The sequence below is a fragment of the Gossypium hirsutum genome, chromosome D11 (genome assembly GCF_007990345.1).
Source record: "Gossypium hirsutum isolate 1008001.06 chromosome D11, Gossypium_hirsutum_v2.1, whole genome shotgun sequence".
NCBI classification, from domain to species: domain Eukaryota; kingdom Viridiplantae; phylum Streptophyta; class Magnoliopsida; order Malvales; family Malvaceae; genus Gossypium; species Gossypium hirsutum.
Genome location: NC_053447.1, coordinates 17749715 through 17768422, shown reverse-complemented (window position 1 = coordinate 17768422; position 18708 = coordinate 17749715). Strand labels below are relative to the sequence as shown.

The window sequence follows — 18708 nt, the reverse complement described above, 5'->3', positions numbered from 1 at the left end:
TCATTGTTCAAGTTGTTGAATGGAATCTCGATGCTCCAAACCTAAACTCGTATAGAGATAAGTCTCCTTTTTTTATTTTCAATTTATTTCTCTTCTTTTATTTTTAATGTTGTCTTTTCTCTTCTCTGTTTGTAGGTTTGGTTTAGATTCTTTGGAACAATAGGGATCAATTCTTTTTTTATTTTATTGGTATTATTTATTGGTTGAATTTTTCTTATGTTGAATTTGTGGTATGAATGATTATTTATGGTTTGGGTTTCGATCTTTTAGTGTGGTGGTTGAAGTAGTTGGTGCTTCTAGGTTCAATGGTGAGAGAGGTGGTGTAACAACCCGTTTTCAGTGAAATTGGAACAGTGGTTTCAGGACCACAAATCTGAGTCAGGAAGGAAAATTATTTTAATATTATTTCATGATATTCATTATGATAGGAATATCGTATGAAAATTTCGTTAAGAAAATTTTATCGATTACATGTTTAATTGATAAAAAGGATCAAATTGCATAAAATGAAAAAGTTAAATTCTAATAGCTAAAGGGATCAAATAGCTATGGAATTCAAAAATTGAGGTCCTTATATGGCAAATAGACCATTAAGAAGGGTTATCAGATAAATATTGAAATATCTCGAAAATTACTACTATAATACCCCGAAAATTACTACAGTAAGAAAGTAGGTATCCTTGATATAGTAAAATAAGGAAATAAAGTGACAAAAAGAGAAATTTTGAGTTATGGCAACATTGGGAAGTATATTATGATATATTAATTCAAGAAAGGATTAAATCGTAAAAGTGAGAAAAGTTTTGTTGATTAAGAGTAAATACTCAAAATTTGAGAGGGTAAAGTGTAAATATGAAAAATTTGAAGGACCAATGGTGCAAATATTTTAAGGGTGGAATAATCTAGAAACTATGGAAAATAGATAAATTAGGACCAAATTGAAAAGGTGAAGAATTTTGAGGGACTAAATTGTAATTTTACCAAATTAAGTGATGACTCAAAGATGGAATTTTTAAAGATTATAAAGGGCAAAATGGTCAATTAGAAGAGAGAGAAATCTAGAAGGCAATGATGATGTTGGAGATATTTTAGATTAATTAAATAAATAAATATTAGTTTATTAATATTTTAGTTTGATTTTTAAATAATATTTTATTATTTTATTATTATTTTATTTAGTATATATATAAGAAAAGGAAGATGAAGAATCACCATCCCACCATTTTTCCCATGCACCAATGTGAGAAGAAGAGAGAAAGAAAGAAAGTTTTGCTTTCTTTACAATTTGGTCCTTCCACCAAAAATTCACCATTTTCACCTAGTAATCAAAAGAATTTTCATATCCATCAAGAGAGAAAGATAACAAGGAGACTATGGGGAGCTAGAATATCAAGTTAGATTCAAGAAAGAGAAGCTGGAGGAGAGAGAAAATCAAGTTAAAGGTTGAAACTAATAGGACAAGGTAAGAACATCAAGATTTCAATATATTTTTAAGTTTGATATTATTGAAAAAGCATGGAAATGATGTTATAGTAGAGTTTTCTTAAATAAGGTCTTATTTTCTTGATATATTAGTGAAGGGAAATAAGATAAAGTGATGGAAAATATTATAGAAAAAAAGGAATAAGGGAGTTTTAAACTTAATAATCAACATCTTGCATTATAACAGTTTTGGACAGCAGCAGTAGTTTAACTTTGAAAAATCACCAAAAATTGTGGGAATCAAATTAGAAGATGAATAAAATATGAAATTAAATATTAATGAGCCTAGTTTCTCATAGAAGAAACAGTGTAAGAAATGGAGCTGTAAATCATGAGATATAATAAATTTTGTGAGAGAAGGTCAGAATGATTTTGGGTTCCCCTGTTCTGACTTTGGAAAATCATCAAAAATTTGAGAAAAATAATTAGGGGATTAAATTTATATCTTTAAATCGTTAATAGCCTATTTTTAATAGAAACAAACGGTAACATCATCCGAATCCCGTACAAGGAGATAATTAATTTTTAGTGAAGAAGGATCGAAACTGTCAGACAACAGAACATGGATAACTTTAAAGAATAAACTGCACTTATTGGCTAAACCATAAATTCTAAAAATTTTATGGTAAGAAGATATGTGAGTTAGCGGATATTAATTCAGAGTTCCGTAGCTCAAGATATAAATAATTTAGTGACTATGACTCATGTGGACAGTTTTGAATGAACATATAAATAAATAGTGAAATTATAGATAATGTTACATATAAGCATGTTATATACATTAAGGATGTGGAATGGAGAGGAGGAGGAGGAAAATCTATAATTATTCAACTAGCATGAGTTTTCATTAAAAATGGCTAATTTGCATGTTTTAGGTTCAGGGACTAAATTGAATAGAAGTAAAATTTTAAGGGTAAATTTGTAAAAATGTCAAAAAGTGACCAAATTGCATGAAATGAATTGTTTTATTATTTAAATTAATAAATTGAATGAAATATTAATTTAGATCAAGATTGGGTGGAAATTCGAGAAAAATAAAAATTACCAAAATGTCCCTGAATTTTGGTATTTCTGTAATTTAGCCTGGTAAGTTCGTATGAACTATATTCTGTATAATTTTAATTAAAGTGAATGTTATTTGGTGATGAATATTATATAAATATGTGTTTTATTATTGTAATTAAATTATTATTGGTAATATGTATAATTATTAGATGCATTGAAATGATTATCGGAAGCTCGATTGGGTTGGAAGCTTGTCGGAGATATATCACACTATCCATTGGTTCTATCAGTAATTTTGGATGATTTGATTTTGGTTATAATGGCATGAATAATTTAAATTGGCCAACGTTAGCTCATTAATGTTTTAATTTTGATTGGTTATAAATATGAATACTTGATGAAATGAAATATTTGTAAATTAATTTGTAAACTTCGGTAATGCTCTATAACCCTATTCTGGCGATGGATACGGGTTAGGGGTGTTAGAAGTATGATGATTCATCCATGGAAAATTAATTAAAGAAAAGGATGAAATTAGAAATTAAAAATAATAATAGATGATAAATGATAAAATAATGAAAATATCATCATTTTCATTATCTTTCCCAAAATTAAAACATGGAAACCCTAGCCATGGAAACCTAAGCTCAAGCCAACATAATTTCCTTAATTAGGTATGTTTCTTTGTCCCGTTTTTAGTAATTTTTATATTTTCGAGATCGTAATAATTTAATCTAGCTATCTCGAGGATTTATTTGCAAAGTTATGAAGGTATTAAAGTTTTGTCATTTATGAATATGCATGAATTTTAAAGTTTTATGGTAAAAAAAGAAAGGTTGTTGATAGATAAACAACTTTTGTAATGTGAATTTTGATGAAATTGTAAATATGTAAAATTCATGGAAAATTTCTGAATTTTGTGAAATACATGGACTGCTATTGTGATATATGAAAATCAGCTAGGCTTGGAATAAGGATTAAATTGCATGTATTTTATTTTCCAAGCCTAGGGACGAAATCAGAATTAATGGTAAAATGATAATTTTGCCTAAGATATGAATTGGATTGTGTTGAATATGAATTGTATTAAATTGAGTTAAATTTACTTGTATAGATCCGGATAGACAAAATACAGAATTAGATTGAGGAAAAGAGAAAGTGTCGGATTAGTAGACAACAAATCAACGATCACTTGTCAAGGTAAGTTCGTGTAACTAAATTGTGTATATTTATATGTTTGAATTTAATGTTGTATATGTGAGTAGTATAAATGTCATATGTATGAAACTAATCACATATCCGATAATGCCCGATAAATAATAAGTCCCGTTTGTATAAATGAGATTCGATGGATACAGGATTCCCGAATTGATTGTGGTCCTGCATATGTTGCAGATACACCATAGCTCGAAAGAGCGTTCCGTTATTAGCTCTCTTGAGCTTCCCGTTATATGGTTCCTGCAAGCTTCCCGTTAATAGCTCTTCGAAGCATCCTGATCGGTTGTGATCTTGCATGTGTTGTGGACACACCGCAGCTCTTGTGAGCGTCCCGTTATATGGCTCTTTATGAGCTTCCCGATTAATGGCTCTCCAGAGTTTTTCGCTATGGCACGCATAAAATTTCCGATATATGGCTATCCGGAGCTTCCCATTAATGGCTCTTCGGAGCGACTCGTTATTGGCTCGCATGAACTTCCTGATTATGGCTCTTATGAGCTTCTTGTTATATATCTCGGATAAGCTTCCTGTTTTATGGCTTGAGAGAGAGCTTCCTGTTTATGTGCTTGTATGAGTATTCCCGACTATGAATTGACGGATTACAGTTTTGTACACTTTGTGTGTACTACCCTTGTATCCATCAATATTTTAAATGATTCAATGGGTAAAGTTTCGATATGAGATGATATGAATTCAAGATGAATTATTATGAGAAATACTTGAAATACAAAGATATGATTTGTACATGTTCATGGACACTTGAAGTGATAAATGCATGTATGTGGAAATTTAATATTGATGAGCTCATTCATCTTTCTTGGTATTTATGTGAGTTACATGACTAACAAGCTTGATGAGGATATGTGTTTAGGCAATTGGCCAAATTGGTTTGAGCATGTTTATTTACTTACCTTAAATGTGAATTAATCGATAAGTTAATTTCATGTTATATGAACTTACTAGGCATTAAATGCTTACTCTGTTTTATTTCCTCTGTTTTATAGTAACCCGGAAGCTCGTTAAGGTTGGAAGCTGGTCGGAGCCACATCACACTATCAATCGCCCTTCTTCGGTATATTTATTAAATCAACTTTGGTATAATGGCATGTATAGGTTAATTTGGCCATTGGTGGCAAGTAAATGTTTTGTTGTGATTAGTCATTTGAACGGCTTATGTTTGATACATTTTGATATATATAAGTATATGGCCTTATTATGGTTAATATGTGTCTTGGTATAATTGATTGATGGTTAACTAAAAAGCAAATTATAACATGGTTTGAGTTGGTATAGTTGGTACAAATATGAATATATATATATATGATCTATTTGTTAAATATGGATACTTGGTTATATATAATGATATGATATGCATAAGGCTTGGTTTTAACTTAATTCAAATGTTTTATATTGGTTTGGGAATGTATTTAAGTGTTATTGTAGGTGGAAGACAAGTTTGTGTGAGAAATATGGCTAGAAAATAGTCTTATTTTGTTTACATGGGCGTGTGTCTCAGCCCTATGTGACACATGGCTTAGCATATGGGCGTGTGGCTTGGTCGTGTGACCCGTGCACCTATTTAATGCAAATTTTCATGTTCACACGACCAAGCACACAGGCGTGTGGCTTGGCCTTGTGACCCAAGTCAGAAAGTTACACGGGTATGCATACGGGCTGGGACACGGGCGTGTGCCCTATTTCGAATATCCATATGGCTTAAAACACGGGTGTGTCTCTTGGTCGTGTGAGCCACACGGCCTGACCACACGGACGTGTGTCTCCTGTACTTTAGAAGAATTTTGAGATTTTGCAAAAAATTCTTTGAGTACCCAGTTTAGTCCCGACTTGTTTCTAATGTATGTTTTGAGCCTCGAAGGCTCATATAAGAGACTTTATGAATAATATCTGACATGAATGTTAAATAATATGAAATGTCTGTATTTGATCATTTTATTTCGGTAATGCTCTGTAACCCTGTTCTGGCGACGTATATGGGTTAGGGGTGTTACAGGTGGAAGCAGTAATAGTGAAGATGATAGTGTTGGATGATGAAGGTGATATTGTGTGACAAATGGTGAAGCTAGAGAGTGTTGAATGGCTAAGGATTGTGTCAAATTTAGTGATGATGATGAAGGACTAGGGGTCAAGAAAAAAAGTCAGAGAGGGAGATGTATAGTGATCAATTGTTTTTAACAACATTAACTAAAATTTTTTAAAAAATAATTTGGATGTTATAAGGATCACTATTATTTAAAGTGAGTTTACTCTCAATCTTTTGACAAAGAAAAGAAAGGATTGAGGATTGACATGATAAATTTAGCTATTAATATTACATTTTCTATCAAATTTGCTATTATTCTTTTTTTAAGCTAAATTTGACCATTAACCTTTCAAAAAAGTCAAACTATTTTTCTTTAATAGAAATGCTAACTAAAATATTAAAATTTTAATGATGTTGGTGTGGTAACCTTCATGCTAACATAATATTATTTGTCTTGTATGCCATGCCAAAAAATGATTTAAAAATTATAAAAAAATTCAAAAGTGAATTATAAAAATTATAAAAAGGGTAAATTTTTTTAAAAAAATAGCATGAAGTTCATATGAATTGTCATGTAGGTTGCCATGTTTAAAAATATTTTAGTCTGTAATTCCATTAAAAAAACCAATTAGACTACTTTTTAACCGATGAATGATTAAATTTGACAATTTTTTAAAGATTAAATGCTAAATTTAATTTAAAAAAACCAATGTGACAAAAAATATATAAATAATAAGGGATAAATTTTACATTATGCTTTAGGTAACAAAGTTTCAACAGGCGCGTTGACCTTATTCAATAACATAACCTGTTCATCACTCGGCCCCACACGCTTATATTTGAAAAATTGTAAATGCCCAGCCAACTTACCTTCATCACTTACCGCCGATTGTATATTTCCTCGGCGCTGCAGCCAATCCCGTTTACCAGTATCCGATTGTATATATGATCATGAATAAATTTTTGCCCTCATCCTTGAAACCGACCTTTCCAGTCTTCTACTAGCTCCAATAAAGTGCCTTCACATTTTTCTTATTATTTAATTTAGACTACCACACCCAACCTAATAAATAAAACTTTGGATAGTTTCTGTCCTCTTCCAACGAAGCATCCAGGAAATTGAAAAATACTTGTACATGATTGCGACGCCTAATATGCTAGTATTAGGATATTCTAACAAGCCAATTATGGGTTAGTGGGTAAAAAATTAGGAAAAGCTTGTGGCATCTCTATCGATCTACTTCAAGGCTCAAGCTACATCCATCCGTTGTAGGTCTTTTTCTTTTTCTCTTTCTCGTAAAGTACTACTAGTGTTTCTTTATTCAACTGCTTAAATGTGAAAATAAAAAATAAAAAAATCCCCTATGAAGTATCCTTTGTGGTCTCTTCTAACCTTCTTCGTTTCGAAGAAAACAGCCCCTCAATTACAAGGCTCAGAACTTCCGGAGGATATATGCCGTCAATTTTCACTAGCCGAGATCAAAGCCGCTACCAACAACTTCCACCCAGACTCCATTATTGGTATAGGTCGTTACGGGAGTCTTTATAAAGGAACTATCGATGATGGAACCGTTGTTGCTGTCAGGCGCTGCCGAAGCAGTTTACGAGCAGTGAGAGAGTTACAAAATGAGGTACGGTTGCTTTGCCAGTTGCGCCACCCACATCTCGTCTCCCTCATCGGCTTCTGCCTTGTGGAAAATGAGCTGTTCGTTGTGTTAGAATACATGAGCAGAGGGTCACTCGCTGATTTTCTCTTTGGGATTGGGAAGGATTACGTTCCACTGTCTTGGAAACATAGGTTACACTTATGTATCGGTGCAGCACGTGGATTACATTACCTTCACACCGGTGCCAAGCATGCTGTAATCCACCGCCACATCAACAGCTCCAACATACTTTTAGATGAAGAATGGTGTTGTAAACTTTCAGATTTTGGCTTGTCCAAACTGGGTCCTCGTAGCATGTCAAAAGCTTTGATAAGAATGGATACACGTCCGGCGGGAACGATCGGATATGTGGATCCAGAGTATGCCCTGTACGGAGAACTGACAGAAAAATCTGACGTCTTCTCGTTTGGGGTCGTTTTGTTTGAAGTTGTATTTGGTAAAAAAGCCTTCAATAGGACAAGTGTTTGGAATGAGAAACATATGCTCGAGTTGGCCACGGAATCCCTATGGAAAGGAACCATTTATCATGACATTGATCCATATCTCAAGGGGAGAATAGCTCCAGAATGTTTGAACAAGTATTTGGAAATCGCTTCTAGTTGTGTCCACCGAAAGGGAAATGAAAGGCCTGCGATGGGTGAGGTGGAGGTCACACTAGAGCTTGCCTTGGAGCTGCAAGAGAGAGCAGATTCCAAAATGGAGAGCATCAATCCTTGTTTGTATGAAGAAGAATTGTTTTGTGGCTTTCTTAGGAATTTCTCGGGTCTTGATAGCTTTCTAGATTATGAGTTTAGCTACCATAATTCTTTTAACTTCAAAGATTCAGATAGCAATAATTCCAATCATAATACTTTGTAAGGATAGCGGATAATTATGAAGAAATTTCATTAGATAAAAATATGCGACTGTTTTATCTAGAAGAGTCTTGACTTTTATTATTGATTGTGGCTTCCCCTATATTTTGATTTCAGTGAAAACCACGTGATTGTGACTCCCCAATATTTTACTTCATATTTTAGAATTAAAATATGACAGTGGAGAGACTAAATTTTTAAAATTGAACAATATAAATGATACATTTCCGAATACATCACTGATAATACATAGTGAACAACGGTTAGGGTCAAGCAAGGTTTCTCAATAAGATTAACATTTAACACCCCAAAATATCAAGTTCAAAGTTACTCCTCTGTGCTCCTCCTTTGCTTATCTGCTTTCCAACATGAAGGATCATTTACGTTTTCTTTCAAGTTTCTACAAAGTCTTCCAAAAAGGAACAGGGGATGGAAAGTTGGAATATAGTGAGGGAAATGAGAAGCGGTCTAGGGTACGAAATCCAGCGGCTCTTCCAGAAGAAATAAGCTATAAATTTTCACTGGCACAGGTCAAAGCTGCTACCAACAACTTTGATCAAGATTTGATTATTGGTAGTGGTGGTTTTGGACATGTATACAAAGGGTTTTTGAATGATTGGAACTTGGTTATCGCTGTCAAACGCTTGCATCCAGATTCAGCACAAGGGTTCAATGAGTTCCAAGCTGAACTGCTGTTGCTCTGCCAGCTGCTCCACCAACATGTGGTACCTCTTATAGGGTTCTGCAATGAAAAAGCCGAGATGATCCTTGTGTATGAATACATGGAAAACGGAGCACTACGAGATCTTCTCTATGATTCTGGTTGTGATCCACTCCCATGGAAGCAAAGACTAGAGATATGCATAGGCGCAGCTCGCGGATTACGTTACCTTCACACTGGAGCAAAGCAATCAATAATTCACCGTGACGTTAAGAGTAGCAATATTCTTTTGGATGATAAGTTGGTCTGCAAGCTTTCTGATTTCGGGTTGGCGAAGCTTCGTCCGCGAAGCAATTGCAAGCAAAAAACTCTGACAAGAATAGATTCAATGGTGAAGGGTACTTGTGGCTATGCTGATCCAGAGTACGTCGCAGGATTTGGACTCACGGAAACATCTGATGTGTACTCATTTGGGGTTGTTTTATTTGAAGTGTTGTGTGGTAGAAAGGCATTTGATATGAGTTTGAACGCGAATCAAGCATATTTAGTTCACCGGGCCCGTCGGTCAATTGGAGAAGGAACCATTTATAATATCATTGATCCAAATTTGAAGGGCAGGATAGCAGCAGAGTGCTTCAGGACCTTTGTGGACATCGCATGTTCCTGTACTTGTCCAGAGGGAAATTCACGGCTTGAAATGGGTGAAGTGGAGGTGATGCTAGAGCGTGCTTTGGAACTGCAACAGAAAGCAGATTCCGATATGGTGCGTCTAGCTTCTTGTGGTGTATATACGTTTGAAGAAGTATCATGTTGTCTCTTGGTTCCTGAATACAGTACCGGTGAATAGTCTCGGCAACTCGTATTATTATTATTATTTTGCGTTTTTGGCTCTCTCCATTGTTGGTGCTCATCATTGATATTTATCACAATTGATCGAGTTAGCATTCATCTAACTGCAACTAAGATAAACATTATGCGACCTGCAATTTAAACATTGTAATCAAGTGTAGAAGGTGACCCTGAATAACCTTTCCAACACCTAATACATTTTTTCATATTAATTTTAGATTTTGGGGTTTTTTTTTTTTTTTAACTTTACCTAGAAAAAAGAAACTTTGTTTTATAATATTTAGACATTATTTGATAGAATTTTGAAGTGTTTTTCGTAAATATTTCTAAAAATAAAATAAAATATTAATATCTTATATATTATTTTTTGAAAAATAATTATTTATATAATATTTTAAAATTATTTTTACCATTTTAAACATTTTAATTTCATAAAAATTAATAATAAATTAAATTAAAAATAAAATTAGATTTAGTTCTATGTAGTCGCACTTTTTTTTTAATTCATGAATAAAAAAGTTGTCCAAACATCATGGTTGGGATCAATTTTTGATTTTTTTTCTCAATCCTATCGAATCTGCAAACTTTTAAATTAAATTATACTTTTAAGGTAATTATTGGTATGTTTTTGTTTCAATCATTCAATTATTAAAAATTACAATTTTATTATTGATTTGATTGAAATTAATTTTCAGTCATTTATTATTAATTAGGTTACATAATATTAATGTAACACCATTGCAGAATTCGGGGGGTTTGGCAGGCACCTCAACCCCATTAAGTGAAATTTTTTTATTTAATGTCTCTTTATAATTTATAAAATTTTAAATTAATAATGATAAAATTACACTTTGACCTTAAAATGATAAAATTCTGATTTAATCATTTAAAAATTAAAAAATTTAAACTATTAAAATAATAAAATTACACTTTTACTATCGTAAAAATATAAATATTAATTCTGGCCCCCAAAAAAAATTTCAAACTTTGTCCTTGTGTGACACTTTAAAATTTTGATATTTTTTTTTTAGTTCTCTAATTTATCGAAAAGAAGCAAATGTTCGGATCAATTTTTATTATCAAACACTCGTTTTCTTTTAAGTGTTTTCCGTATTTAATTCAATTGGTCTAAGTACCTGTTTGATTGGTCTAAATATTAAAATAAATACAAAATTTTAAAAATTAAAAAATAGGTGAAGGAAAAAGCGTGTACATTGAGTGATCTTAAAAGAATTTTTTTGTTGTTGAGAAAAGCGGTAAAGTTCATTCAATATTAATAAGCTGATAGCATTACACCAAAGGTAAATTTTATTGGTTGGATCTTAGAGTATGATTCGTAATAAGATTACGAGAATGTAAGATTAATAATTATTTTATATTTTATAAAATATAATTCATGGTAATAATTTTTAAATATTCAAATAAATTGTAACTCGATGAAAATAATTAATTTGCAATTCAAATATTTATTTTAATTTTAAATAATTATAGATATTAATAATTATTTCAAAAATTACTTGGACATAATTTTTAAATAATTATTACAAAATTTATTTATTTTAGGATTTTTTTTTAAATATTTGTTGACATGAACATGACATACCACATGTTGTCTAGTTGCTCCGTCAACCAGGTAATAACTTAACAGTAGAAATGAGTTGAATTTTTAATGAATTGACCAATTTACTCTTTGTTGTAAAGTATAAAGATTAATTTATCAAATTTTTTAGTAGAAAAGACAAAATGCAATTAAGACTTCTAGTATAGGGGCCTTCATGACATATTTATCCAAAATTTGCTATCGTGATTGATATCAACTTTTGGCACCCATTTTTTTAAATATTTAAAATGATTGATATATTATTTGGTACTTGAGTTTGACATTTTTTTCTAATGTAACACTTGTTAAATTTTTTGTCTTGTTTGGTACTAATATTTGACTAAAATTTTTATATTTTTGCATCTAAAAGTAACAATGTTAACTTTTTAGTGTGTAATTTGAGTTTTAGGATTAATTTGATGAAAATTAATTTTTAATATTATTATGTTTGAATTTTTCTTAATTTTTTAATAGAATAAATTTTGTGCTAATTGTGAATTTATTTAATTATGTTTAATTTGTCAAATAAAATCTGATGTACGTAATTTAATTTGAGTTTTAAAATTTGATCTTATGAAAACTAAAAATTTTTGAACTTTAAAACTCAAAATTAAATATTAAAAATTAATATTATTACCTTCAAATATTAAATTGTAAAATTTCTATCAAATATAAATCTAAATGCATTAGATAAAAAATGTTAAACTCAACTAACAAATTATGTATTAAACTTTTTAAACGGCATTATTTTCTTTTGGGAAGAAAATTAGCGAGGTAACACCCGGAGTATTGGTCCTTACATTTCCACGTTGTAAGCTATATTTTGGACGACTTTGAAGTTTCAACTGATACTTAAAAATCAGCCCTATTATTATCCAAGAAACTTCCATAAAATGCATACAATCTTTCCTATGTATTTTCCTCTCAACCGCATCGATTAAATGACTAAATAAATGTTGGATATCTTCTCTCAAGAAAGTTCTAACTTACTTCACTTTTTGTTTCTCGTAAAGTAGTACTACTGTTTCTTTATTCAACTGCTTAATTGTGTCCCTATGAAGAATCCTTTGGGTTCTCTTCTAAGCTTCTTAGGTTTAAAGAAAAAGTCCCCTCGATTAGAACTACCGGAGGGCTTTTGCTGTCGTTTTTCACTAGCGCAGATCAAAGCCGCCACCAACAACTTCCACCCACTCTCAATTATTGGTGAAGTTCGTTTTGGGACTGTTTACAAAGGGACTCTACATGATGGAACCATAGTTGCTGTCAAGCGCTTGATGAGATCGTCATATGGAGGAGGAGGAGAGTTCAAAAATGAGGGACGGTTGCTTTGCCAGTTGCGCCACCCACATCTCGTCTCCCTCATCGGATTCTGCGTTGAGGGATCGGAGATGGTCGTTGTGTTAGAATACATGAGCAGAGGGTCACTCGCTGATTTTCTCTTTGGGATTGGCAAGGATCACGTTCCACTGTCTTGGAAACATAGGTTACACATATGTATCGGTGCAGCACGTGGATTACATTACTTGCTCACCGGTGCCAAGCATGCTATATTCCACCGTGACATCAAGAGCTCAAACATGCTTTTAGATGAAGAATGGTGTTGCAAACTTTCAGGTTTTGGCTTGTCCAAACTGGGTCCTCCTAGCATGTCAAAAGCCTTGATAAGAATGGATACAAGGATAGCGGGAACTTATGGATATATAGCTCCAGAATATGCCATGCTTGGGGAACTGACTGAAAAATCTGACGTCTACTCATTTGGGGTCGTTTTGTTCGAAGTTCTTTTTGGCAGACCACAATATGATAGCACGCTGCCTGAGGAGAAACAATATCTGCTTGATTGGGCCATGGAATCCCTAAGCCAAGGAACCACTTATCATGCCATTGACCAATACCTCAAGGGAAGGATAGCTCCAGAATGTTTGAACAAGTATTTGGAAATCGCTTCTAGTTGTGTCCACACTAAAGGAAATTTAAGACCAGCAATGGGCGAGGTGGAGGTCACACTAGAGCTTGCCTTGGAGCTGCAAGAGAGAGCAGATTCCGAATGGAAGAGCATCTATCCTTCTGGTGAGTTTATGTATGAAGAAGCATTGTTTTCTGCCTTATTTAGGAATTTTGCGGGTCTTGATAGCCATAATTATTCTGAATTTGATAGTGACTTATCAGATTCAGATAGCAATAATGTTGAAAATGAACTTAGTTCTTGTGTACAAGCAATGTTTTAATAGTCCCAATACTGATTAATGGGGTTAGTTGAATATTTGGTGATGTATTTTGACTATAAAAGTATTGTTTTCATATTGAATGAGTAAGCATATCAGCAGATTGCTTCCTTGCTGCACGTTTGTGAGCAGGTAAATTATATCAAGCTTCTTGCTCCTTTGTTCTCTGTCTTGTTCTCTTCCCTTGCTGCTGTCAAAACCCCAACAAATAACCGCAATAATAATAGTTAAATGCTTTGTCAGGATAGCCATTTCTGTTTAGATAGTCTGCTAATTCAATTCCCAAGCGTTCTTTCATTGTTGCATGACTTACCATGGATGGATTAACAATAGAGGGGTGACCGGATGAGGACAGTGATTTATTTATCCGAGCTTATATTTATTGATCAGGTTTAGATCATATTGTGTTTATACTAAAATCATTGATTGTACTAACTATTGGTTTATGACGATAAATATTGTTCATTAATTGAAGAATCCAAACTGAAAGAACTTTTGGCTCCAAAATGTAGACTTTCTCGGTTCGTATTATGTTCTCGGAAAGAAAATTACACAGGTAACACCTGGGAGTGGATAATGTCACTGTTATTACCCGCAAAGTAACTGGATTTTCCTCTTTCCTGGAAAGAAAGTTTAATGAAACATTGAGCCCACCATGGGGAGATGTTTACTTGAATGAGAGCTCCTTGCTTACAAACAAGTATTAAATAAACATGTTTCAATCAACTTCATAAAGTTTTTATTGATACAAGAGATGGTAACTTGATAATAGTAAAAAAAGGGCTTATAGAATGTAATTTCAGAGGAGTAACAGTGTAAATCAACTCTGTGCTCTTGATATGTTTAAGTTTATGCTTACGCATTTTGCCACCACCTCAAACTAAGGTTCTAGTCATCATTTGAGGCTTAATGAAACCAGAAGACACAAAGGTCAACACATTTCCGCGTTCTGAATTAAATTGCCGTTTACTTTGAAATTTCAACTCATACTGAAAAATAAGTTCTTTCCACACTGCAGAAATTTATCAAGGAAGTTCAATGCTTTGACCCAATATGGCACTTCCAGAAAGTTGCAAAGTAATGCTCAATCCCAAAATGTATTTCACATTTGAAACGAACAATGTAAGCTAATCAGAAGAAACTGTAACATTCAATCAAATCCAAACTTGCTTCCTTCATTTCTTGCAATGAAAAACCCTTTAAAATCCCTTCTACTTTTCTTCCACATTATTAATGAATCGCCTAACAATGCAAAGTCCTATAAAAGCAGGGGAAAAGGAAGGTCTCCAGGGAAGCAATGTTCAGCATTCCCAGAGGGACTATGCCGACAATTCTCACTTAAGGAGATTAAAGCTGCTATCAACAGCTTCCGTGAAGACTTTCTTCTTGGTCGTGGTGGTTTTGGAGATCTATACAAAGGAATCATTGATGATGGGACTATCGCAGTTACTATTGAGCGCTTTGGGCCATTTGGACTGCGAGGAGGTCGTGAATTCCGAACCGAGGTTCTGTTACTGTGTCAGCTACGACACCGGAATCTTGTCTCTTTCATCGGATTCTGCGACGAAGAAGATGAAAAGCTTCTGGTTTATGAATATATAAGCAATGGTTCACTTGATAAACATCTTTATGGTAATCGTTCTAATGATCCACTCTCCTGGAAGCAGAGGCTAACGATATGCAGTGGTGCAGCCCGTGGGTTGCATTACCTTCATTCAGGAGCAAAGCATTCGATAATCCATCGTAACATCAGGAGCCGAAACTGTTGGAACAATGGCAGCAGCAAAAAGAAAAAGAACAAGACAGAGAACAAAGGAGGAAGAAACAAAAATAATTTACTTGCTCACAAACGTGCAGCAAGGAAGCAATCTAACTTTCACAACTGATATGCTTAATTTTTCAATAAGAAAAACAATACATTTATAGCCAACTACATCAGTATTACTACCTACTACCACTAAGTAGCCTAGTAACTTTAAAAACATTGCTTGTACACATGGATAAGCTGACTTATCAGCTCAACCAACCCATCAAAACATCAACATCAAAGTTCATTCTCAACCAAACTAAATTACAGAATCATCATAGTACCATGCATTTTAACAAAAACATAATAGCAGCATGGTTGGCCATTTTTAACAGAAACATTCTATTGGATGACGAATGGAATCCTAAGCTTTCCGATCTTAGCCTGTCAAAGATGAGCCAAGCTGGTTCTCCTACTGGCTCTTTGAACATCAAAATACCAGTTACCGTCGTTCATATGGATCCAGAGTGTTATATAACTGGCCGTATGACCAGAAAAACTGATGTTTACGCTTTTGGGATTGTTTTGTTTGAGGTGTTATGCGGAAGGAAGGCAATTGATCTAACATTGGAAGGGATTAAAAAAAGTTTAACTTCTTGGGCTTGTAAATGTATCGAAAACGGGACTATCTATGACATCATTGATCCTTATTTGAAGAAGAAAATAGCCCCTCAATGTTTCGAGAAATTTGTGGAGATTGCCTATTGTTGTGTTTGCCAGACTGGTAAGGGACGACCTGAGATGGGGGAAGTAGAGATGGCACTAGAGGCCGCATTGGAGCTTCAGAAAATAGCTGATTCGGAGAAGGAGAGCGCCGATCATCAAGGTGAATACGAGTATGAAGAACTGCTACCTTGTCTATTTGTCAGGAACGATATTCCTGCTTATGGTGGAAACGTAGTGGAACAGGAATTCGATAGCTGTTCTGATGTAGATAGCACGATTTCGGATTCGTTTCTAGACTCTGAAGTGATACAACTAGCAACGATATTGAATCAGGGATAAACAATGAGAAATCTATTACTGAAACTCTAATTCTTTACTTGTTCAATTAAAGGTGGGTGTCATTTGTTCATCCTTCAATAAAGATATGTATTCCACAATCAGAATTCTGCTCCGCCTAATCATTGCAATGAAGCTGCCTGGTCCTACATGGGAAATTTGGCAGAAAACAAGCAATTAGTGATTACTATATATGCTGTCCTGAGGCCTAGATTGGTTTCAAGTAGCTATGGCGTTCAACTTTCAGAATTATATATGTTTAAAGTGATGTCCTGGTCAATCCTTTCTCAGATGGGACTACTCTTAGCACTCTTAGGACATTCCCCCATCCTTTTTCTTATTCTATATTTCTTTTCCCAGTTAAATGAAAATAAGGTCACCTTGCTCTGTAAATCTTAACACTCCGACATTAATTAGCTTCTTTGCTATAATTTGTTCGTTAAATTGTGAGATATGGACGATGAATCGTGCAAATTCAAATACATGTGGATATTTTATTTGTTTTTTTTTATCGATTCAGATTTATAGAATTCAATTTCCTTTTGCAGATAACTAGATTTAGATTTCTGAATCAGGTATACTATCGCGGATTATGGATTCGGATTTTTCCTTTTGCAGGGTAGATGTTCGATAAATTGTTTGGATGGGATTAATATTCTTTTGTAGATGTCTAGTAATAGTCAACTAAAGAGCAATCTTTGCCGAGTTTGGTTGTATGTTGAGTTGTCAAAGTTATTTGTTCAAAACCATTCCTTCTCTTGGTCGCATTTTGCAGTTCTTGCTTTGCTTAATTGAAATCATAGATTGCAAACTTACTTGATGTCTTTATTAGGCCACTGCAGGCAAAGCAGAAAATTTTAGAATCCCAAAATTTGAGTAGCTCAAAGTCCAATCCCTATTGTGAGGATGAGGAGACCCATGCTGTCAAAAGGGCCACTCCAGGTAATAGAAGCATACTGCTCTGATGAGGTTGACATGAAAGATTAAATGCTTTCAATTCTCTATCCAAGTATCATAGGAATCTGATATATTGCCTTAGTATGTGCTTAATACATGACCAGCATACCACCTATGACAAATAAGGACCTTATCCAATAGTTGATGCAACACCAACAAGCACTCAAATCAAGAGAAGTTTTAACATATAACAAAGAGAAATAGATAACCCTAAATGACAAATCTGGCAAAGAAACACCATTACAATGCAAAGTACTTTTGAAATAATTAGTTTTGTCGAGGGATCGCAATTGAACAATCAAGACCATTTTTTGCCCACCTTAGTTCTGATCTAATTTTTATACATCTCATTTTGAACTTGATTTTATTTAAAAATTTTGTCACTAATCTGATCACGCTATAACTTCTTTAATCTCGCTCTGAAATTTTAAATAATGTTTTATAGTATGCTAATTTTTATAAAATTAAACCAAATATATTATAAAATTATGAAATTATAACAAAATATATGAAATAATACTTACAAAATTTAAATATAGGTTATAAATTCTTCTAAAATTATGAAATTATAATTGAAAAATAAAACTATTTATAAAATAAAAAAAATAGTTTTCTAAATATGTTAGAGCGGGGTGGGAGTGAAATTATCCTAAACCTGACACAAAAATTTACCTACTCTACTCTAAAACTCAAATTTCAAATTAAAAGAAAATTATTAAGATAATTGTAACCTATTTTATAGGATACTTTAGTGGGATTTGGTATGGTAACTAGTTTGTATTTTAGCGTGCCTTAAACCACTATACATTAAAGGCTTGACTTAGGGTGGGTTTGGATGGGCGATTGGGTGCGGTACGGTGCGTTTAACTTACTTTTTGTCTCACGCTACAGTATTTAATCTCACCGCCACCGCTGTTTTTACACTAACCGCAGGTAAACGCACCGCTCATCCAAACCCACCCTTAGTTGGTAACAAAGTTAGCACTTTATTTTGTTCAATTAGAAACTCTTTTGTGAGTGCATTTTCTAAGTAAAATATAAGTGAGTCATTTAATTTTACAATTGAGCTTTCATGAAAAATTTAGCAGAGAATGATATAAACATTAAAGGTTCTTAACCATAGTGAGTAGTATGAGTTAAATCATCACCAGTACATGGTTGAAGATTGTAGATTATCTTTTTGGGTAAAGCTCCTTAGACGTAGATGGAAACTGAATTGCGTAACCAATCTTTTTGTATTATTGTTCTTCAATTGTTAGTTGCCCCAATGATAATTACTCATATAACTGCTAAAATATCAACTTGCAAAAATCAAATGTTTCTTTCTAAGCAATTTTAAA

The 18708-nt window shown here is 33.3% G+C and overlaps 5 protein-coding genes across 5 annotated transcripts; all 5 read left to right on the top strand.

Moving 5' to 3' along the window:
• Window positions 1-7014: 7014 nt before the first annotated feature.
• LOC107912684 (receptor-like protein kinase FERONIA) lies at window positions 7015-8333 on the top strand. Its single transcript, XM_016840984.2, has one exon. It carries the CDS (start codon window positions 7111-7113, stop codon window positions 8269-8271), a length of 1161 nt encoding a protein of 386 aa, XP_016696473.1. The 5' UTR covers window positions 7015-7110; the 3' UTR covers window positions 8272-8333.
• A 108-nt stretch (window positions 8334-8441) lies between these two features.
• Window positions 8442-9876, top strand: LOC107911304 (receptor-like protein kinase FERONIA). Its single transcript, XM_016839169.2, has one exon. The coding sequence runs from the start codon at window positions 8636-8638 to the stop codon at window positions 9773-9775; it is 1140 nt and encodes a 379-aa protein (XP_016694658.1). The 5' UTR covers window positions 8442-8635; the 3' UTR covers window positions 9776-9876.
• Window positions 9877-12152: 2276 nt separating this feature from the next.
• Window positions 12153-13742, top strand: LOC107912683 (receptor-like protein kinase FERONIA). The gene has a single exon (XM_016840983.2). It carries the CDS (start codon window positions 12433-12435, stop codon window positions 13603-13605), a length of 1173 nt encoding a protein of 390 aa, XP_016696472.1. The 5' UTR covers window positions 12153-12432; the 3' UTR covers window positions 13606-13742.
• Window positions 13743-14789: 1047 nt separating this feature from the next.
• LOC107910996 (receptor-like protein kinase FERONIA) lies at window positions 14790-15488 on the top strand. The gene has a single exon (XM_016838902.1). The coding sequence runs from the start codon at window positions 14790-14792 to the stop codon at window positions 15486-15488; it is 699 nt and encodes a 232-aa protein (XP_016694391.1).
• A 110-nt stretch (window positions 15489-15598) lies between these two features.
• LOC107910995 (receptor-like protein kinase ANXUR2) lies at window positions 15599-16414 on the top strand. Its single transcript, XM_016838901.1, has one exon. It carries the CDS (start codon window positions 15599-15601, stop codon window positions 16412-16414), a length of 816 nt encoding a protein of 271 aa, XP_016694390.1.
• Window positions 16415-18708: the final 2294 nt, after the last annotated feature.

Bases quoted from the DNA above. Each gene is read 5' to 3' on its own strand.
- LOC107910995 (XM_016838901.1), top strand. From the start codon at position 15,599: ATGGATAAGCTGACTTATCAGCTCAACCAACCCATCAAAACATCAACA.
- LOC107912683 (XM_016840983.2), top strand. From the start codon at position 12,433: ATGAAGAATCCTTTGGGTTCTCTTCTAAGCTTCTTAGGTTTAAAGAAA.
- LOC107912684 (XM_016840984.2), top strand. From the start codon at position 7,111: ATGAAGTATCCTTTGTGGTCTCTTCTAACCTTCTTCGTTTCGAAGAAA.
- LOC107911304 (XM_016839169.2), top strand. From the start codon at position 8,636: ATGAAGGATCATTTACGTTTTCTTTCAAGTTTCTACAAAGTCTTCCAA.
- LOC107910996 (XM_016838902.1), top strand. From the start codon at position 14,790: ATGAAAAACCCTTTAAAATCCCTTCTACTTTTCTTCCACATTATTAAT.